Source organism: Petaurus breviceps, unplaced genomic scaffold (assembly GCF_028583685.1).
Source record: "Petaurus breviceps papuanus isolate PSGF00001 unplaced genomic scaffold, PetGlider_PUasm1.0 172, whole genome shotgun sequence".
In the NCBI taxonomy this organism is placed as follows: domain Eukaryota; kingdom Metazoa; phylum Chordata; class Mammalia; order Diprotodontia; family Petauridae; genus Petaurus; species Petaurus breviceps.
In genome coordinates, this window is record NW_027185755.1 from 977,188 (window position 1) to 999,704 (window position 22,517).

General features: G+C 43.6%; 1 protein-coding gene across 2 annotated transcripts; it reads right to left on the reverse strand.

Annotated features, from left to right (window-relative positions):
* Positions 1-1,778: 1,778 nt before the first annotated feature.
* On the reverse strand, positions 1,779-14,982 carry ACER1 (alkaline ceramidase 1). Of its 2 annotated transcripts, XM_069082870.1 has the most exons (8): positions 14,797-14,932; positions 7,916-8,022; positions 7,045-7,159; positions 6,222-6,363; positions 6,008-6,145; positions 5,268-5,402; positions 4,739-4,969; positions 1,779-3,076 (listed from the first exon to the last, which is right to left on the reverse strand). In XM_069082870.1, the coding sequence occupies exons 3-7, from the start codon at positions 7,121-7,123 to the stop codon at positions 4,786-4,788; spliced, it is 678 nt and encodes a 225-aa protein (XP_068938971.1). In that variant the 5' UTR covers positions 7,124-7,159; positions 7,916-8,022; positions 14,797-14,932; the 3' UTR covers positions 1,779-3,076; positions 4,739-4,785. The 2 variants fall into 2 exon arrangements, with proteins under 2 accessions (XP_068938971.1, XP_068938970.1); XM_069082869.1 differs by lacking the exon at positions 7,916-8,022 and having other exon boundaries at positions 14,797-14,982.
* Positions 14,983-22,517: the final 7,535 nt, after the last annotated feature.

Below are 22,517 nucleotides of genomic sequence, written 5' to 3' on the forward strand. Positions count from 1 at the left end.
TCTCTCTGTCTCTGTCCCTTTCTCTCTTCCTTTCTTTCTGTCTCTGTCTCTCTGTTGCTCTCTCTGTCTTTCTCTCATTGTCCACACCCAATCAGTTGCCAAGTCCCATTAATCTACCCCTACAGTATCTTCTTCATCAGGCCCCTCCTCTCCCTACCCACTGTGAGCATCCTACTTTAGATGCCCATTGTCTCTCATTTGCATTATTATTATAACAGCCTTCAAAGTGAGCTTCCTGCCTCCAGCTTCTCCCCCTCTCCAATGCATCCCTCACTTTGCTACCTGAGCAATATTTCCAGTGTATAATTATGTAAATAAATGTCACCCATCAACACAGATCCCTTCCCTGTGTTATCTACCAAATAAAGTATAAGCTTCCTCTCTTGTCATTTGAAGCCCTCCAACTGACCTTAACTCGAATGCCCTCTCTCTGCTGAGTGTTTTCAATTTTTCCTGCACATAGTTTGTCTGTATAGAGTTTTTTGTTGTTTCATGTTGTCTCTCCCGTTGAACTCCTTGAGGGTGGGATCTGTCTTTGCCTTTCTTTAGATTGCCAATACTTAGCATAATGCCCAGTACATAGTAGGTACTTAATAAATGTTTGCTGACTTTTCAGCCTCATTTCACGTGGTCTCCCTTGACTTCTTCCACAAAGCTACACTACTTCCCACCCCATGTGCTTGTTCTGCCCTCTCCCATCTCTGTGCCTTCACTTCCTCTGTCTTCCAGACTCAGAATGAACTTGACCCATCTGACTATTGAAGGCCCTTCTCCTTCCTTCAAAGCCTCATCACATGCCGCCTGCTCTGTGAAGCCTTCCTTGGACTCTGCCATCTTTGGTGAAAGTGGTCTCTCCTTCCTCAGATTTCTCATAGCGCTTTGCCTGTACCTCTCCTTGGCTCCTATGTCAGTCTCCTTTGGAGCATGCCCATTTGCATACATTTTTGAAAGCAATGTTGTTTTCATTTCTTTTTGTGCACAGTACTAAGCACAGAACCTTGCTTAGTAAACATTTGCTGAATTGAATTGAGAGGGAATACTGGAGAGCAGAGGGAGAAAGGAGGTCACTGATGGAGAGAAGGGACACTGGGGGTGGAAGGGAACATGGAAAGGAAGGGGAAAACTAAAGGAGATGGTTGAGAACACTGGAGAGAGAGAGAACTCTGCATTAGACTGGAAGACTGAGGTGAACGGGACATTAAAGAGAGACGAGACACTGGAGAAGGGAAGGGGAAATCTTGCAGAGATCAGAGGGGATATCCAGGAAAGGCCTAGTAGTTAATGAATTGATATCATCTTGGAGTGAGGTCTCTAGAAAAGTAGCCCAGGAGTTATTCCTCGGCCATGAGCTGCTAATTATTTTTATTGACTGCTTGGATGGTGCACTCAATACAAAGCTAGAAGAGGTAGCTAATATGCTGGACTGTAGAATCAGGCTCCAAGAAGATCTCAACAAGCCCAGGAGGATGGGCAGAATTGAATAAAATGAACATGACGATGATACTCCCCAAGATCTGTCCATTTATTCATGGCAGGACTCCCTCCATGGATGCAGGCTGCACACCATTAGTGGATGGTTTCTTTCACTAGTGTCAACAACCAATGTATTTGTTACCTGGTGGCCAACGCTTCAATGACCATACATGCCACACTCTGCTAGGCAGGTGCTTGGATATTAGGCTTGTATTTTCCAGCTTGGAATAGCCCACCAGAGCTTGTATTCCACTGGAGTGACCTTCAAGGACCCAAGGTTCATATCACAACAAAGCACGAAAGAGTTCTTTTGTAGGAGAATATAATATTTAATAGGGATAAATTTAAAGTTCCACACTTGGGTTGAAAAGGAAATTCAGCTGTATAATCACTGATTGGGGAGGCATTGATGAATGGATGGGTGGATGGATGAATTAACGAACAAATGAACAATTTGTATAAAGGTTTTAATGCATTTTGAGCTCAACAAAAAAACCCCAAACTAAAGCAATATTTGATGTTAGTCCAATACTTTTTCAGAACAGGTTATTTTTTGGGGCAGGGAATATTCGCACAAGGTAGCATATTGCAATTCTTCTGTAACATAGTAGATAGTATTTAAGATTCTTTTGTGAACAAAACATGCATCACTCTGCCACCTACTTGGTGGTACCCCTTCCACATTCAGCTAGATTGGGCTCTCCAGACTCATGTCTATTATGCCTAAGCCTGTCCAGAAAGCCTTCCTAGTTTGGTAGGAACTAAGAGAAGTTATACTGTCCTACTAAGAGCCTTTGAGGGCCTGGGGATGCCTCTACATCATGAGGAAGCACTAGAGGGTGACCTGGAGGAAGGAGAGCAGCCTTATGTTGTCTTCACTGAAGAGCAGTATCGAGAACAAGGGACAGCCACCTTGCTGAGATCTCCCATCTGTTACATAGGATCCTAGACTGAAGGTTGATCATGACCTCAGGGGTCATCTAATTTAACTCCATTTTATAGAGAGGAAACAAAGGCCCAAGAGGGAAGTGACTTGCCCAAGGTCACACAAATAAAAGATAGCAGAGCCAGGATTTGAACCCAGGTCCTTTGCCTTCAAATCCCAGAATTCTTTCCATTGTTATGTTCAGTTCTGGGACAATCTTTTGTAAAAACAACAACAAAAAAAATTGACAAACTGGGTTAGGTCCCAAGAGGGGGAGCTTAGGATGATAAAAGGACGGGAGACTCTGTCATAGGAGAATCATTTGAAGGAACTGAAGATACTTAGCTTAGAGATGGAAGATTTAGAACGGACATGAGAACCATCTTCAAATATGAGATTGACTAAGAGCTGCTCCACTTGACCACATATGGGAAAGCAGGAGCAAATGCCATCATTTCAAGGCAAGATTTTCATTCATTGAAAAGAAAAATTCCCCAAACTCTGGGCTATCCCAAAGTAGATGGTGCTGATTCAGAAGGAGCTGGATTCCTCATCCCTGGAGATGGATGGTCACTTCTGGAAACAGTGGAGAGAGAATTCCTGCTCAGGTACATGACCTTCTGTAGTTTGTGCCAGTTCCAAGACTCAAGGATTCTTGTGATGCTCTGGTCAGGTACACTGAGGAGAAAGGTAGATACTGAGGAGAGAGGACTGGGTGACACAGGGGGACAATGAGGGAATGCTAAGAAGACAGTTAGGTCCTTTGGAGTTAAGGAGCATCAGCTAGGGTCACCAGCCTGGGTGTCCCACTTGTTAGGGATGCCATTCCTGCTCAGATGGCCTCATTCCAACTCTAAGATTCTGCAGTACTGTTAATCTGGGAGGGAGAGATGTTGTGGGCGAGAAAGAGGGAGGAAGCCTGCAGGTTACTTAGGGAAGAGTGACCAGGAATATGGACAGAGGTCTCAGAAACATGGAAATGATTGAATGTTGATATGGAGGCCATGAAGTCCTGTGAGTGATGGGTCCCTGACCAACTCAAACACAGGTGCTATCCTCATCCAATCTCCGGCAAGGATCTTCTTGGAGCTTATGATTTCTCCTGTCCATCCCCCCTTCCCAGACTACCCTTACCATCCAACATCCACCAGCATCAAAGGCTAAACAGCGGAAGAGAAATATTAGATGTAGAGGAGGGAAATGTATGGGGGAAATCTGAGAGGAGTGGGAGAATAGAAGAGAAAAAGGAGAGTAAGGACCACAGGTAAGACCTCTGTAGGTACAAGGTGAGGATTTCATGGGATTGAGACTTACAAGGGAGCTGAGAAATCTAGTTCAATTTACTTGTTTATAGATAGGGATTCTGAGGTCCAGATAGGGGAAGGGACTTGTCTAGGGTCACACACAATAGATGCAGGACAAGAACTCAGGTCTCCTGACTCAAAATCCCTATTCTGTCCCCTTCTCCTTTTGTCTCTGCCACACCTCAGAGAGATGAGGTTTTCCTCACTAGAAACTGTTCTTTTTTTTTTTTTTTTGCTTTTTGGAGGGGGGGAAGGTAGGGCAATTGGGCTTAAGTGACTTGCCCAAGCTCACACGGCTAGTTTTTGTGTTAAGTGTCTGAGGCTGGATTTGAACTTAGGTCCTCCTGACTCCAGGGCTGGTGCTCTATTCACCGTGTCACCTAGCCACCCCGACACTGTTCTTAATATCACAGAAGGCACAAGAGGATTTAGAGCTGGAAGGACCGTTAGAGATCATTAAGTCAAGGTCCCACAGTGAGTTAATGTCAGAGATGAGACTCAACATCCATTTGTATGCATGTATGTGCTGTACCAGGCCTCAGGCCAGCTTGTGTGTGTACATGTGTATGTATGTGGAAGCTGGAGAAACATATGAAGCCAAGTAGAGAGTCTAGGGTCATAAGGATGATAAGACTTAGAAGTGGAAGGAACCTAAGAGGTTCAGAGAGATAAATTGACTTTCCCATGATGAGATGGTAAGTTAGTGACTGAGCCAGGATTCAAACCCTGGTCCTGTGACCCCAAGTTCAATGTCCATTCCACTGTACCCATAGACATCATGGACACGATTGCTAAGGGTCCCTTCCCATCTATAGCCTGCCCAGTTGTTTCCTTTCCTGGAGGGGGTGGTTCTTATAACATGGGAATAAAGTACTCTGAACCCCAATTCTGCTTCCTTTAGTGCCAGGGTATCAACAGGGGTGGGGAACTTGTGGCCTCTAGGCCTCAGGTTCCCCACCCTTGAACGAGACCAAAGGCAGCCCGAGGTATTTGTCTACTGGAGATATGGTTCCTTCCTTAACCCAGATGCTCCTACCTGGTCCCATTGGCCCCACAGACTTGCTATTCCAAGCCCTGGGGCCATCAGCAACTCTTGTCTACACTGTTGGTCTTCTTGCCCTTTAAGGTCACATAGGGCAAGCCCACAAACCATTCATCATGAGGCCAGTAGTGGACTTCCAGAGAGTTATCCGACATCTCATAATGGCCATCCAGAAGGACTAAGATAACCACTACATATGGGAACACCAAGCTGATAAAGATGTGCCTAGAGGAACAGATAAAAGAAGTAAGGGCAATCCTAAACCTCTACAAATTCACGCTTCCTAAAGACTCCCCATCCCATAGGACTCCCTCCAAACTGCCATAATCCCAGATCCTCCTAATTTCTCCTGAAACCCCTGAAACCTCATAAACTTACCCTTTTCTCAGTCTCTCCAGGAAACTCCCACCGTGCCCATTACTGGGGACTCTTCCATATTTGCAACCTCTCAGACTGCTGAGGCTTCATAGGGGACGCTAGGGGATGCCCCAACCCCTGACCCTAGGCCCAGTTTGTCCCTTACCAGAAGCTGTGCAAATAGGCGAAATTGATCTGCTGCCAGAAGGTACAAAACACTCGGTCAGATATCCAGACAGAGAGAGCCAGTAACCACCAGGCCACAGACACAATGATCATATGATTCACTTGAGCGTTTTTCCTGCGGATCATATGGAGACTAGGTTGTATAGTGCCAATTCCCAGAATGTAACCTCCCCCAACCAGAGATAAAGGGTGAGGGAACCAATACGGGGAGAACCAAGCTCCTAGGTGTGGGAGGATGCCATTCTTGGGAGCATGTGGTAGTATCTGTGAAGTTTCATGGGTTTGTTTTTCTATGTGTCTGAAGGGGTAGGGGGAGAGGGGCATATGCATGTCTGTTTGTCTGTCTTTTCACTTTTATCTGTAAAATGAGGGGTTTAGATGAAATGACCTCTTGAACCCTTTCCAACTTAAAATCCTTTGATCCTGTTAGTGGTTCTGTGCTTTGACAAGGTCTTTGTCTCTGTGTTGGTATATTGACAAAGTGGGAGGATTTGGGGGGTTGGGGTCTCAGTGCACACAATTGTGATCACTCCCTTCCTTCCTCCCTCCCTCCCTTCCCTCTCTCCCTCCCTCCCTTCCTTGTGGGAGAAGAAGAAGAAGGAAACCTGGAGGTTACTTCAGGGAGAGTGACCAGGAATATGGAGGCAGGTCTCAGAAATACGGAAGTGATTGAATGAGTGGATAGAGGACCAGATCTGTAGTTACAAAGTTCTCACTCACTTCTTGTACTCCATCCTCACAAAGTAGCAAATGTGTATCGCGATGGAGTTGAGCACGTAGGCATTGACAATCGGCTTTAGGAAGGCCAGGAAGGTGGTCATGATTGAGATGAACAGGATCATGCAAGTGAAGTAGAACCTGTAGCCCAGAGGAAGAAGGATACAGTCAGGAAGAGCAGAAGGCAAAGGCCCAAGCTGGCCACCTCCCTTAATACCTGTCCTTCTTCAAGAAAGCAGGAAAGTAGCAGCAAGGAAACCAGATACAATAGCATGTTGCCAGCAGCCAGAGGATGGACAGCTCATCCAGGATCTGCCCCAAGAAACTCAGTGTACTGTGGAAGTACACAGAGAATAGGCCTAGAACCAACAAGATTCAGAGGTCTGAACTTTGGCACTTCTTAGTCCTCAAAGAAGTCTTTGCTGATTCCCATTCTTTTCCCCTACCAGAACAGAATCAATAATTCCTGTTTTCTGGAAGGGTGGGATGGGGGAATGTTTCCAGACTTTCTAGGTCCATAATATTGATAGGATCATAGGACTTAGATCTTATAGCTGGAAGTGACCTCAGAAATCCAAACTCCTTTTACAAATTAGGAAACTGAGGTCCAGAAAAGGGGAAAGGTCAATAAATGGCAATTCCAGGTTTATTTCCATTACAAATAGCTAAGCACCATCTGCCTGGTTCCAAGGACCCAAGGACAAACGTTGACCAGTTGTCTCCAGATTCTGGGAAATTCTGATCTATGGGGAATGATGGGTTGGAGTGACACTGACTAGGGGATGCTAGAGCCAGGGAGATATGGGTTGGGGACCTCAGGGTCAGGGAAATACTCACCATGGGACCCCCGGATAAAGGGGAACCTGACCAGAGGATCCCAGAAGCAGGGAGACACTGATCAGGACTAGAAAGATGATAACCAGAGGTCCCTATGTCAGGGAAACATCAAGAAGGGGGCTCCCAGATCTGGGGAGACACTGATTAAAAGGTCCTATAACCAGAGAAATGACCAGAGTATCCAAGGGGTGGGACTAACATACCTACTAAAATGTAGAGGACCCAGGGCAGTTGCATGATGAGGGAGCGTTTCTGGGCATAAGGATGCATAAGGTACAACATGAGAGGCCCAATGATGAAGAAGGAGACATTGCTGATCTGTGAAATAACAGCCATGGACAAGGTCAAGTTGGGAGATCCAACACAAAAATTCCTCCACTCACCTGTCACACAAAACAGAAATCTGTCTCTCAAGCTGTTGGTTATGTCCCAAGTCATCAGTTGCAAACCCATCTGTCAATCTATTAACAGGCCTGTCACTCCCTCCCATCGTGTTTTCAGATTCCAAGAGTAGTTGGCAATGGTTCAAGGTCAATGTGGCAGGAGATTTTCATGCAGGGCCTCAGCGACCTGTGCTTGGCCCCATCCTGTTTAACATTTTTTAACAGGGAAAGAAGCCCCTCTTTTGACTTGGAAGAACTAAGCTGCCCTGTCCCACATCCAAGATCTGCTGCAAGGAGTTTGCAGCCTAACCGTCTTTCATTTGTAATCTCTTTATACTAATGGGGAATGACTTGTAATCAGAGGCTACTTGACTGACAGAGGAAGTGGTCAAAAACATATTGTCAGAGAAAACTATTAGTTACCTGCTGCCTCTCCCAGCCATGGTTTGTAATAACAATAAAGCTTTTTTTACCTGGTCTGTACTCTAAAATTGTGAGTTGGGAGGAACTGTTTTTGTTGTTGTGGCAGCTAAGGAGCAGAGTGGATAGAGGACCAAATCTGTAGTTACAAAGCTCTGAGTTGAAATCCAGCCTCAGACACCTCACTATCTGTGTGACCTTGCACAAGTCACTTAACCTCAGTCTGCCTCAGTTTCCTCATCTATAAAATAGAGATAATTATAATACCTACCTCACAGGATTATTGTGAAGATCAAAGGAGATAATAATTGTAAAGCACTTAGCACAGAATGTGGTACATAGTGAGTACTATATAAATATTATTTGTTGTTGTTTACCCTGTGAAGAAATATCATTTAGTGTCAGGTTAGAGCAGTGGACTAAATTTAAACATATGAAACCGAATAGAACTAAATGTCAAGTCTTACATCTGGGTATAAAATACCAGCTTTACAAGTATAGGATTTGGTAGATATGGTTAGAGAGTAGTTTGTCTGAACAAAAAAAAAATCTGAGCATTTTAGTGGAGTATAAACTTCATATGAATCAACAGCAAGATGTGGAATCCCAAAAGACTAATGTAACCCTGGGCTGCGTTGAGAAGCATTGGATTTCCAGGCATTAAGACCTAATAGTCCCTCTGTCTTTTGTCCTCCTATTGTGTTTGGTTTGGGGCACACTGGGAAGCTGGGGAGCTTCCAGAGGAGGGCACCCAGGATGGCTAAGGGCCTTAGGTACATTATATGAAGATCAGTTGCAAGGCTTGGACTTGTTTGACCTGGGGAAGAGAAGACTCAGAGGCCACAGTGGTTCTGTTCAACCATCTGAAAGCCTGTTGTATGGAGGAAAGATTGGACTTGCTCTGTTTGGCCCCAGAGGGAGCCGCAGGTGAAAGTTGAAGCAACACAAATTTGGACTTGCTATGAGGAAACACTTCCTGGCAGTTCTAGCTGACTAAAAATGGAATGGATTGCCTTGACAAGTCATGGGATTGTCTTCTTGGAGGTCTTCAAGCAGAGCCCGGATGGTCACTTCCTGTTGTTGCTGTGTAGTTGTTTTTCAGCCCTGTCTGACTCTGTGTGACCCCATTTGGGGTTTTCTTGGCAGAGATACTAGAGCAGTTTGCCATTTCCTTCTCCAGCTCATTTTATAAATGAGGAAACTGAGGCAAGACGGGTTAAGTGACTTGCCCTGAATCACACAGCTAGGGAGTGTCTGAGGTCAGATTTGAACTCAGGGAGATAAATCTTCTCCTGCCCCTTGACAGAGGGCTAATGTACTAGAGATGCCAAATGACTCAGGATTTCTGACAGGGCCAAGTGGTAAATTTGTGTTTGTTTGACCACATTTTTTTCTCACAAGGGAGAGAATTTTATTTTTTGGATGGAAGGTCAGCTACAGGGAAGAGAAAGAGAGTAGTGATGGTGATGACTGAAAAAAAAGAAAAAATAAATGAATCAAACATTTTTAAAAACTACACCAAAGGGAGCAGAAGGAAATTTAGAGGTACAGACAAGCAGAACCTTTTTGGAACTACTATGTTAAATTTGCCATGTGGGGGAAAAAAACCCTTTACAGCATAAGATTACAGATTTCTTATATAACCTTTTTTTAGCTTTCCTTTGAGAAATGATCATAATTGTTTTTATCTGCCAAGTTCATAATAATAAAAAAGAAAAGTTGTTTAAATACATTTCATGACAGGTGAGACCACAAAGATAGTTTTCTTTAATGTCCATTGAGTTCCATCATCAAGTAAGGTATAAAATAATTATGTCCACCAAAAGTATTTCTCACTGTCATGGAGAACACTTTGCTCTGTGTCTAAATAAAAGAAACATTGTCTTTTGATGAGAAGAGTCTCCAAGTACTATTACTATTTAGTGATGAGAATGGATAAATTGAACCAGATCCCAAAATATCATGAAGACTTACCAATGAAATTTATAATCATTTGAATGGCATTGCTCTAATCATCCGCAATGGAAAAACAAAATGGATGAAAACTATATATTTCCCATTTTATGACATGAAGACGATTGAGTTAGTCCATTAGGACACAGATCTCAGAGAGGCCCTCCCAATGGATAATGAGCTGGGTCTAGATTGAATAGGGAGAAATCAGGCTGGATGGGATGGCTGAGCACTTTTAGTGTTTGCTGCCACAAAAGCTAATATCACCTTAACCATGATAATCTTCTGGCAATGCCATGTGACTCCAAGCAGAGGAACATCATGATCTCAGAAGGATCACATTTACAGGTTTTCCAAAAGGCAATAAAAAAGATGCATGGTGGGTTTAAGCAGGCCGCATCATGTTTCCAATGAAGATATGTCATTGAGAAAACATATGTATAACCAAACCAGATGAAAGCTAAGGAAACATACCTTCCTCTTCTCTTTCTCCTTCCCTTGAAGAGGTCTATAAGTACAGAACATTGAATATACTGTCAGATTTGGTCACTGTGTGGATTGTTTTTACTGTAACTGGCTTTCTTTAGGGGTAGAGAAGAGTGAGTGAGTGGGAAGGCAGGTATATTTGGAAATGTAAAAAATAAAATATTAATGAAAATAGAATAATTAAATTATGATATTTGTGACCAGAAAAAGAGGTAGATAGATAACAGATGGATTGGCTGAGCACTGCATTGGTATCTAGAGGATTTGAAAGAACAGGAGGAATCACTACAATGCATTGGGCAAAACCTCAGTTAAGTATGTATGGGGAGATACAGACAAGAATCCCACATGATCAGGGTGGCTAGGTGGCGCAGTGAATAGAGCACCAGCCCTAGAGTCAGGAGGACCTCAGTTCAAATCCGGCCTCAGACAAAACAAAATTAGCCGTGTGACCTTGGGCAAGTCACTTAACTCCAATTGCCCTACCTTCCCCCCTCCAAAAAGCAAAAAAAAAAAAAAAAAAGAATCCCACATGATGAGATTTGTATAGGTTGGGATCTACATCAGTAGAAGAAGCAGAGGCATCTGTGAGATCCTAGGTCTTACAGAGTATTATGTGCTAGGCCCTGGATGACAATCCAGTTTCTACCTCTGGGAGTTCATAGTCCCAGGATTCCATAGGAACAGTCAGTGTTAAGTACAGGTTCACCCAGAGGGTGGGTGCTTAGGAAGATTTTCTAGCGAACTAGACAGACCTAGCCATCTTTAGAGGCCCCGCTCAAGTCCCACCCTGGTCAGAATCTCATCTGCATTCCTGTTTGGAATTCTGAGGGCACATTTTAAGAAGAATATTGAAAATCTGGAGTGTATAAAGAGAACAAACCACAGTGGTGAAAAGACCAGAGACTATGCCAAATAAGGATTCATTGAAGGAACTGGAGATAATAATGGCTATCATTCATACAATACCTACTATGTGCTAAACATTTTATAAATATTATCTCATTTGATCCTCACAACAGCCTGGGAGACAGGTGCTATCGTTATCCCCATTTTATAGTTGAGGAAACTGAGGCAGACAAAGTTAATTGACTTGCCCAGGGTCACACAGCTAATATGTGTCAGAGGCCGGATTTGAATGCAGGTCTTCCTGACTCCAGGGTCAGCACTCTCTCCACTGAGCCACCTAGCTATCCCCTTGGTGGCAGCATTCATCTTGGACTGGATTGGAGAGCTGTCACCCAGAAGGTTTAATTTATTCAGCTCAGTCTCAGAGGACAGAATTGGCTGTGATGTTTCAGAGTGGAAGAGTTTACTTCCTACCAGAGCCGTCCAAAAAGGGCATAGATGTCCTTAGGAGGCCGAGAGCTCTCTCTCACTGGAAGCATTCCAATGGCATCTGGATGAGTGCTTGCTTGTTGGGAATATTGCCAGGGCATTCCTGCACAAGTAAGAGTTAGACTGGACACACTTCGAGGTTCCTCCTGACTTGAAGCCTCTATAGGTTCCTTGTTTTGGGGTTTTGTTTTTTACCTTCCTTTGTATTCCAAGCTTGGCAGAGTGCCTGCTACAAACGCTTGTTGACTGACTGATCTGAGCACTGAATGCCCCGGGAATCTCTCCCTCATTTCTCTTCTCAGATCTTGTCCACATGATCACAGATAATCACATATGCTGAAAGACACCTTAGAGATAGTCTAATTCATCTCATTTTACAGATGAAGAAGCTGATGCCCATAAGTGAAGTGAATTCCTCAAGGTCACAGAGCTAGGAAGTGGCTGGGCTGAGATTGAAGCTCTGGTCTTTCTGCTGAGCCAACACTGCTTCTAGTAGTCTAGTAGGGCCCCTGGTTAGAATTAATTTGGCATCTGATTGGATAGCTCCTTGATTTTTTTTAAAAGCTGTCCCAAAGTATTCCCAGTGGGTCACATCTCCCCACTGTGCTGTTGGCTTCCAGACTCAGTCCCCTGGCTCTCCTGCTCTGTCTTCCCCCAGTCTATCCTGAATCAAGGCTGCAGGTAGGACTGGAGCTGCTGAACCACCTCAGAGTGAAACAAGCTGTATTGATAGGTAGCGAGCCTCCTGTCATAGAGGAGCACTTTATGGAAATATAGTAGAGGGAATTGCTGTGTGGGTATAGGTTGGGCAGCTAGGTGGCACCATGGGTAGAGAGCTGGGGCTGAGTCAGAAAGATCTGAGTTCAAATCCGGCCTCAGACATTTACTAGTTGTCTGATCCCAGGCGAGTCACTTCACCTGTTTGCCTCAGTTTCCCCATCTGTAAGATGAGCAGGAAAAGGAGATGGCAAACCTCCAGTATCTCTGCCAAGAAAACCCCAAATGGGGTCACGAAAAGTCAGATATGTCTGAAACAACTGAATAACAACACTGGATTGGACCTGAATTCTGGTCCAGTCTCTCTGCCATTGATCTGCTGTGTTTCTTCTCTAGATTGAGATTCCTCAGACTTAGCAGGGCTGGGCTTCTCTCTGACCAGTTTGAGAACTGTCTGAGTCACTGAGAAACAAGGAGACGAGAGCAGCTGGGCAGTGGGGCCCATCTGGCAGCCCTGGGATCTCGGATCTGTGATGCTGTCAGACTTTACTGGGTCATGTCCTAAAGCCACAGTCTCAGATCTAGGTCTGTGGTGGGCCATACCCTGATGATCAAACTTAAGTGGTTTATGGGCAGATGTTTCTCAAGACTGGCATTTAAGGCCCTTTGTCACTCTAGTCCCCACCACCTTCTAACTCTTCTTTCACCCAGTCCCTCCACACTCTCTAGGCTTAGATATGCTTCCCTCCCCACATTTTCTCAGCTTCTATCCCCCATCTAGAGCACCTTACTGATTTATAAGATAATGATTTGGTTTATATAGGATATTTAAGATTAATATAGCCGTGTAACCTTGGGCAAGTTACTTAACCCCATGGCCCTCCAAAAGGGAAAAAAGAAGATTAATATAGGATTTTTTAAATATCCTAATTAATATAGGATAATTAAGATTCAGTATTCGAAGAGACCATCTAGTTAGTCCAAGTATTTCATTTCAGAAATAGGTAAACTGAGACCCAGAAATAGAGAAATGACTTATCCAAGGTCACACTGCTAATAAGCAGAAAATTGGGATTTGGATCTAGGTCCTCTACTTCAATATCTAGTCTCTTTTCTATCAAGCAATGCTATCTCTAAGAGCTTAAAGAGAAAGATCTCATGTCAGCAAGGTCAACTTTATACCTAAGGTGGAATTTCTTCCACGGTCTTCTTGAGAAGGCAGTCAGTCCAAGTTTTTTTTTTTTCCCCTCAGTGAGAGAGAAAGCCCAGTCCACTGTGAGACAGCTCTAATTGTTAGAAATTTCCCCATCACTGCCCCATTCACCCCCTTCCACTCCTGGTTCTGTCTTTTGTGGCTACCCAGAGTCGTTCATCTTCTCCTCTCCAGTTTTCAGCAGTTTTTCAAGTCTTTCCTCCTCCAGGAAGGCTTTTCTGAGCACGCTAGCTTCCTCTGACCCATCCCTCCCTATTTGAACTCTTCTTGATCTGTGCCCCTGGCCACCAGCCTAAGAAACATGTATACCTGATCTCCAGGTTGCCTTGGAAGGAGAGGACAGCTGGTTTCATGCTACCCAACTCACTCTTGGAGATAAAGCCCATGCTATTACCAAACTCTGTCTTAGAGGACAAGGGAAGAACTTCCAGGTGGAAGAAGAGAGGAGAGGAGAGACAGCAAGAGGTTACAGAGGAGAGTGAATCAATAACTTCTCACTTCCTCTCTAACTTTAAATTTAAAAAATCAACAACCCTGTGAAAATAACATAAAGTGATATTTTGTTCTTATTTTACAGAGAAGGAAAATGCAGCCCAGAAAGGCAGTGATGTGTCCAAGATCACACAGCTAGACGAGATTCAGGAGTCAGATCCTAGTATCAGGACTCAAACCCAAGTTTCCTGACATCAGCCTAAAATGTCTGCTACAACCACCAGGAACAAAGAGGAATGAGGTGAGAGGTTAAAGGTTTTGGAGGTTATCCCGAAGACTAGAGATAATAATTGTAGACCATTCTAAGGGCATCCCCGTGTGCTGCCAATGAATGGAAAGGGATTTTGCTAGCTCCGGGTGGGACTAATAGAGGTCCATGGAAAACACCAGGTCTAAGGGGCCATCATCTATCCTGGCCCAAAAGACGAAAAGAAATTTCTTCAGGCATAAATGAACCTCTCTGTAAGTGTCTGGCTCAACTCCACCCCACCCCAACCCTTGGTGTGCATTGGTCTCAACAACCCTCACTCCACCCCTATTTCTCCCTTTCTGGACTCAAAACTCATAAAATGTCGGAACTAGAAGGGATAAGACTCAATGATCTCTAAGCACCATTCCAATGGCCCTTAAATAAAATCATATTTTATGATTTTATGAGTCCAGGCTCAGAGAGAGGAAGGGGTTTGTCCAAGGTCACATAGCCAATATATGGAAGAGCTGGGATTAGAGCCAAGGCTTCCTCATCCCATTCTCTCCCACACCCAGTTCAGTGCCTGCCTTACACTCAAATCCCCTCCCTGGTGCCCCTAGGACTGAGCTACCCAAGAAACCCAGGTTAGATTAGGATGTCCCAGAGTCTCACCCGCACTTTCTACCTTGGTAGCATCCTGAGCCTTTACCTTTGTTCCAGGCTCTGGACTAGCACCAGAATGATTCACCACCCCCAGCCTCACCGTGTTGTAGAACTCAGCCACCAGACCTGAGTGCTGGAAATTGCTTTCACACCAATCGACCTCAGAGCTCTGATATGAGAATATGCTGGCCATGTCTCTGCTGGGTTGCCTTTGGCCATGGAGGCAGGAGCAGGTGAGTCTCTTACAGGTGAGCAGTCAGGGAGGAACCCATTGGGAGGGACCAAGGGAGGCGGGCAAGGATGAAAATCTGGGCTTGACAGACATTAAGAAGAAAAACCTGATCTTCTGGCTCCATCCTGATTATACCAATATCTTAGAACCTAGCAGCTCTGGGACTATGGAATCTCACTATGGGACCAGTCAGGAATTAGGACCAGGCAGTCACATTGGCAGCAAGGGGAGGTGAAAAGGGGGCATCACTGTGAAGATTCCTCAGATAGAGTCGCAGATTCAGAGGTTTTATTAGAGATGGAAGGGATATTAAATATCTTCTAGTCCACTCCTCAATTTATAGAGAAGGATACCGAAGCCCAGAGAAGTGACTTTCTCCACGGTCTTTGTTTTGTATAAATTTTTGGCATATATATTTGTCTGTGTTCCTGCTATTTCTCCCCAATAGAATGTAAGCTCCTTGAGAGAAAAGACTTGGTTTTGTCTCTGTATATCCAGTTCCCAGAAGAATGCCTGGACCATAACAGACATTAAATAAAGACTTTTTAAACCAACAGCAGCCAAAACAAACAAACCCCTCAGCTGAATAATTCAAAATAACACCATCCAAGCCTGGCCCCAAGGAAGATAAGAGAATGCACTCTCTCCCTTTGTAAAGATGGAAGACTACAGGTGAGGAAAATTACATATATTATCCAACTTGGTTAATGTGCTTGCTTTGTTGAGCTGTTTCTTTATTCTTTGTTATAAGGGATAGCTCTCTATAGGAGGGAGAGATATGGAGCGGGGAAAAGCCTAAAGACAAGGAATGAGTTGCTAAGGCCACAGAGGTAGTAAGTGACAGATCAAGTATTCAAACCCAGGTCTCTCTGAATTAAAGTGCAATTCTCCTTCTTCCAGAAGAAACCCTTGCCCCAAACCTTACTTAATAATACACTCCCCACAACTGGTGACTGTGGCTGTGGACTGACTCTTCTACAATCTATTTTCTCTGTTTTTCCTTCCTTAATGTTCTCCACCCTCAAAGAATAAATGCTCAGTCTCATTTCCTGGGAACCCTCCCCGGGAATGTAACCCTAATTGGACAACTCACGGCTGCTTCTGGAATTTAAAAGTGCTTTTGAGGTTTATGTATTAAGCTCTTTGAGATCCTTCAGTATATTAAAGTCCTAAGACACCCTGAAATCCTGGAATCATAGGATTTTGAGTTGGACAGGACCTTAGAAATCATTTCCCCTACTACCCTCATTTAACAGAGGAAATGACAGGCTCAAAGAATTTACCTAGTGTTCCACATGTATAGGGGTTCTTTTAAGGAGAGAAGGTCCAATGCCAGGCCCTCTTCCCCTCCCAGTCCCAAATGCCCCTTGTTCCTTGAAGGAAGAAGGTACTTCCCCACTCTTCCGAAGTACTGCTGACCTGAGTGATTGATCTCCTGCCAGGCCAGACTCCCAGCTTGGAGAGGAGACTCAGGTGGCTGCAGAATCTACTATACCAGGTGTTTGGACCTGAAGAGTCACCACTGCTTTGGGGACTTGGATGGCACTGGTGTAGATGCCATTCTTGTCTATCTTAAAGTCAAGTTTAAGAACTCTTGTTAGCCCTGGAGTCAGGAGGACCTGAACCTCAGACACTTGACATACTAGCTATGTGACCTTGGGCAAGTCACTTAACCCCAGTTGCCTTGCCTTCCTCCCTACCCCCCCCCAAAAAAAAAAAAAGAATTCCTGTTCATTCTCAAGTCTAGCCTGGGACTCTCCAAGCACTTACAGGACTTCTAGAAAGGGAGATTTCAAAGAATCTAGAGCACTGATGGGTTATCTTAGGGTACTGAAGAAGACTTTTAACTTCAACAAACTTCTCTGCAAAATGACCCCACAGAGCTAGATAATTTCTAAGGTCCCTTTGAGTTGTATATCCTATGATCTCAGAATAGGATCTTAGAATCACTGTGAGATCTCAAAGAACTTAATGTTCTAAAGATCTCAGAGCTCTTTCTAGGGCTGGCATTGGGTACAGCCTGTTGCACAAGATGCTGTGTCTGCTTGGCAGAGAGGGGGTGTAGGCGAGAGATTTCTTCCCTTGCCCCAGGCCCAGCTATTTGCCAATCTGCTTGGTACGTGATTTCTCCCCTAGGATGAGAGCCCCACCCTGGATATGATAAGAGCAGAGAGAAGTATCCCCTAATCCTTAGATTTCAGATGGGATTTTTTTCTGTTTATCCAATTGTCCCCCCTTATCCCATTATAGGAGCCCCTAAGGCTTGCTGAACCCTTCTTCTAAAGCCCAACTCCACCCATCCTGAGACATGGGGCTGGTGAGCTCCAGCCTTTACTGAAAGGGATGCTGAGGGCTTTCCTAAGACACTGTGGAGTAATAGGAAAAGAATAAACATTAGGTTCATGAGGCTAGGAGTCTTGGCTTTGTCATTGACCTCCAGGACCCTGAGCAAACCATTTTTCTTTGGGGCTCAAGTTTCCTTCTCAGGAAAATGAGTAACGTTGGACTAAATGAAGTAGCAGTAACACATAATGGAAAGGGCTTGGAATTTGGCACTGAAAAGACCTGAATTCAAGTGGTGACTCTTCAAATTACTAGCTCTATGACCTTTGAAAAGTCATTTCTCCACTCTAGGCTTGAGATTGGCCATTTGTAAAATGGGTTGGATGTGGTCTCTAAGGCATTTCTAGCTCTGACACTATGAGATTCTTTGGTGCTCTTGGGAAGGAACTAGACTTTGAGATGAACAAGAAATCCCTCTGTACCCCCTCCCCAATTTTCACCAAAGGAACCCTGAACAGTGACCTCTATGATTAACTTTTGTTGCAGTAGGCTCTCCAACCTGTATCTCCTCAAGAAGCTGGAGCTCTGACCTGGCAGGAGTTAGGCCTGTCTGAAGAGATCACCCAAGCCAACAGCACTAGGGAGGAATAGGGAAAGACACCTCCTTCCTTCAAAGCAGAAGCAAGAAACATGGAGCTGGAAGTAGAAGACCTTGAGACTGATCTTTTTTTCCCTTGCTTGGACATTGGCACCTTTGTCAGGATCTCAGTGTGTGTGTGTGTGGGGGGGGGAGAGGAAACCACACCTGTTCTATGCATATAACCTCTAACCTCCTTTGCCTATGAATAACCCTCCTAGGGGACACCCACATTCAGCCAGGAAAGCAACAGAAACAGGATAAAGGACAGGCAGTGTCAGGCTCAAGTCTGACCTATAAGAAAGGCAGAAAAGGTAGAGATGTGCCGGAATAGGGGTATGGAATGAAACCCATATTCTCAGACATGATCAATGTATGGATTTGTTTTGTTTGAGTGTCCTTTCTTATTACTAGGGAATATTCTATTGGGAGATGTAGAGGAGAGAGAAAGTCATTGAGGAAGGAAGGAAGGAAGAAGGAAACTATGGAGGAGGAGGAAGGGTGAGAGAAATGGGAAGGAGGGATGGGAGAGAAAGAAGAAAGGGAAAAAAGAAAGTGAGGTAGGAAGGAAGGGAAGATGTGGATATCTGTTTGCCAGTGACCTTGTGTTGGACTCTCTGACTTCTTAGACTATGAATTCTATACAAAACAACCTGGCAGCCCTTTATCAGAGCAGCTCTGGAAGGCTACCTCTTGCTCACCTGAACATTTGGTAGCTACTGGGTCTTTCTATCCTGGTCTACTCCTGAGAGGGTGGAAAAGCACTCTGACTTGAGAGTTATAAAACCTGGTTCCTATTTCTGATTTTGCTGCTTAACTTGTAAAACTTTGGGTAAGTTACTTCTTCTCTCTGGGCCTCAATTTCCTCACTTGTGTTGGGATGGGGACAGACCAGGGGACCCCTAAGGTCTTGTCCAGGTCTGATCTATGTTCCAAATTCCTCTCCATCTCTAGCATTCCCTTATCCCATGGCTCTGTGATTCTTTAGCTTTATATACTAAAATTTGATTTTTGTCCATTTCAATCAATCAAGAAGCATTCATTTGCCAAACATATGCCATTCATATGCCAAATACTGTGCTAAACACTGGGGATATAAATAAAAGGGGGGAAGTCCCTGCCCCTGAAGAGCTCGCATTCTAATCAAGGAAATAATTTAGAAATAACCAGGTATGCATAAGATGTTAACAAAATAAGTGAAAGGCAATCTCGATTTAACAGCTGAGAGGACTGAGGAGAAACTCCTATAGAAAATAAGCTTTGAGCTGAGCCTTGAAGGAATTCAGGGAAACTGAGGGGCAAGGAAGAAAGGCAGTATGTTCTGGGGACGGGGGGGGGGGGGGGAGTGGTTCAGCCAGTGCAAAGGCATGGATATGGGAGATGGAGGGTCATGTGTGAACTTTGAGTATCCCAGTGTAGCTATGTGGCAGAATGTGTCTGAGAAGAACAGAAAGTTATAAAGGGGCTGGTTTGGGAAAATCTTTAAATGCCCAGCAAAGGCATTTATATTTGATTCTGAAGATAAGAAGGAGCGACTGGAGCAAAGCTATTGTGTGGAAATGAATGCTCTATATACATATGTATCATGATCCTTTCTAACAAGTCAGAATCATAGACTCTCTGAATGGGAAGGAATCTCAGAAGGCATCTAGTCTAACCTATACTGATTAGGAAGCCCTAACAAGTAGTCATTTGGCCTCTACTTCAAGGCCTCCACTGATGAAATCACTACCTTCCTTGGGCAGCCCATTCCATTCTCAGGCAGCTTTAATTGTTAGAAAATTCTGTTATATTCAATATATTCTGCTATATTCAATATATACTCAATAACTTATTCTGATGCCTCCTCTCCCAATTATTGGGAGTGGTGGCTGGGGTGTGAGTTATTTCTGTCCTTTGGGGATAAGCAGAACAGTCCTTCTTCCATAGGATAGTGCTCAAATATTTGAAGATGGTCTTCCTTAAGTCTTTTCCAAGCCTCTCTTGGATCAGTCCTTGTATGATCATCCCAGTCTACCCCCTTCTGAACACTGTCCAGTGTATCCTTAAATGTGGCACCTGAACTGAATAGAATAAATCAGATGTGACTTGAGGAGGGCAGAGTACAGCAGGAACTGATCACCTCTTTTGTTTTGGACATTCCATTTCTCCTAGTTCAGTCCAAGAATGCATTAGCTTCTATGTCAATCATACATCAACTGAGTTATCAGTCAATTTCAAAGTCTTTTCCCCAAGGCCTGTCATCTAACTACAGTTCTTATCCTATCCTGCTTATACAAATAATTTTTTAACTGAAAAACTTTACATTTTTTCTCTATTAAATTTTAAATACAAAGGACAAACAACAATAAATTTCATTTGTTAGATTTGGTCCACTCTCCTAGCCTATTGAGATTTTTTTGAATCCCAATTCTGTCTTTGAACATGGTAGCTATCCTTTCAGGCTTCACGACATCTTAAAATTTGATATAGTTGTCTTCTATGCTTTCATCCAAGTCATTGAAAAAAAAATTGTAGGAGCGGCCAGGTGGCACAGTGAGTAAGAGCGCCAGCCCCAGAGTAAGGATGACCTGGGATTGAATCCAGGCTCAGTTACTTAGTACCACACCCAGAAATAACTGACCATGTAAACTTGAGCAAGTCACTTAACCCCAATTGCTTAAAAAAAAAAATTTGATCATCAAAGGCGAAAGGACAGATCCCTGGGGCTTTATGCTAGAGATTCTCCTAGTTTGACACTGACTCATTATGATCACTCTATGAATATGGTCCCTCAATCAGTTCCAAATGGCGCTACTATTAATAGTGATTGCTGTGCATGGTGATAATGATGACCTTGATCTTCTTATTTGTGGTCACATATGATTTTGATGGAATAATATTGTACTATAAGAAATGATGAGCAAGATACTCTCAGAAAAAACTGGAAAGACTTATATGAACTGATGCAAAATGAAGAGAGCAGAACCAGGAGAACATTGTACATAGTAACAGTAATATTGTACAATGATCAACTATGAATGACTTAGCTATTCTCAGCAATACAATGATTCAAGAAAATTCTGAAGGACTTTATAATGACAAATCCTATTTACCTCCAGAGAAAGAACTGCAGATCAAAGCATACTTTTTAAAAACTTTATTTAACTTTATTTTTCTTGTTTGTTGTTTTTTTGGTCTGTGTTTTCTTTCACAACATAACTAATGTGGAAATGTGTTTTGCTTGACTGCACATGTATAACCTATAATTAAATTGCCTGCCTCCTCAATGAGGAGGGAAAGAAGGAGGGAAGGAAGGAGGGAAGGAAGGAAGGAAGGAAGGAAAGAAGGGAGGAAAGAAGAGAGGAAGGGAGGAAGGAAGGAAGGAAGGAAGGAAGGAAGGAAGGAAGGAAGGAAGGAAGGAAGGAAGGAAGGAAGGAAGGAAGGAAGGACTTATTAAGTGCTTATTATGTGCCTGGCACTGAGCTAAACACCTTGCAATTGTTATCCTCTTAGATCCTCACAACAACTCTAGTAGGTAGATGCCATAATTATCCCCACTGCCCAGGTGAGGAAACTGAAGCAGACAGAGTTCAGTGCCTTGCCCAGAGTCACACACCTAGTATCTCAGGGCTTCCTAACTTCAGCCTCAGCTATCTACTACACCACTTAGCTGACTTTCATAACAAAAGGGCTTCCCTCTGACTGAAAGTTGGCACCAGTGGGTACTCTTCTGGTTAGTACAAAAACTCAATTTGTGGTTTTCTAGAGACAAAGAAAATAGTCAGAATTGAGGAGCAGAGAATGCCTTGCCTGAATGTTTGTGCACACTTCCTGGCCCTGGAAATTATGACAAAGTTAGATAATTCCAAGTGGAGGCCTGAAAAACTGACCTGGGGTTCTGATGAGCCCAAAATGAATTTAGAAACAATAGAAAGAGACACTAACTTAGTGCTGGAGAGGTTTCTTTTGATTTTCTACTATAATCCTGTTGTGAGAGGTCTGCAATTTACTCCTTTTCTCCATTATTATTAAAAAAATCCTTGAAAAATTTTATTTATAATCTTCATGGTATATGGTTCTACAATGGTTAGAAAAAGAGGGGGAGTGAGCACTAGAGTCAAGGTACCCCAGATCTAGATAGATCCTTAAAACTTAGAACATGGACCATCAAAAACAATAAGGTCTTTAAAACACAGAGTGTCTGGGCTAGGAGGGCCCTTAGAACAAGGATGTCAGAGCTGGGAGGTTCTTTAGGGACCATCAGCACATAATCCTACCCCACCCCTAACCCTACATTTCTCTACCTCCATTTTATAGATGGGGAAATCAAGGCCCAGAGGAGGAAAAATGCTTTCAAGGTCACATGGCAAGACAATGACAAAGCTAGGAAAAGAACCCAGGTCTCCTGGACTCTGTCTTATACTAGATGCTGGGAGGTTACTAATAACTAAGGCTAGTTTATTCCTTAGGTTTTTACTGACCCCTACTACGATGTTCATAGGGCACTTTTGACAAGCCAAAGGAAAGGAGGAGGCAGACAACATTGAGTATGAAAAACACTAGATACAGAGCCTAGCTCTTCAATTTTTTATCTGTGCAATCTTGGGAGAGCCTAATGATGATAGTAATAATTTATATTGCATTCTACATATATAATAATCTCATGTGTTGGGTCTCATAACAGCCC

Excerpts from the sequence above, each read along its gene's own strand:
- ACER1 (XM_069082869.1), bottom strand. The coding sequence starts at position 14,889 with ATGGCCAGCATATTCTCATATCAGAGCTCTGAGGTCGATTGGTGTGAA. Across the intron at positions 7,160-14,796 it reads TGGCTGAGTTCTACAACACG|ATCAGCAATGTCTCCTTCTT; the intron begins GTGAGGCTGGGG and ends GTTATTTCACAG. Across the intron at positions 4,970-5,267 it reads GCCTATTTGCACAGCTTCTG|GCACATCTTTATCAGCTTGG; the intron begins GTAAGGGACAAA and ends CTGTTCCTCTAG.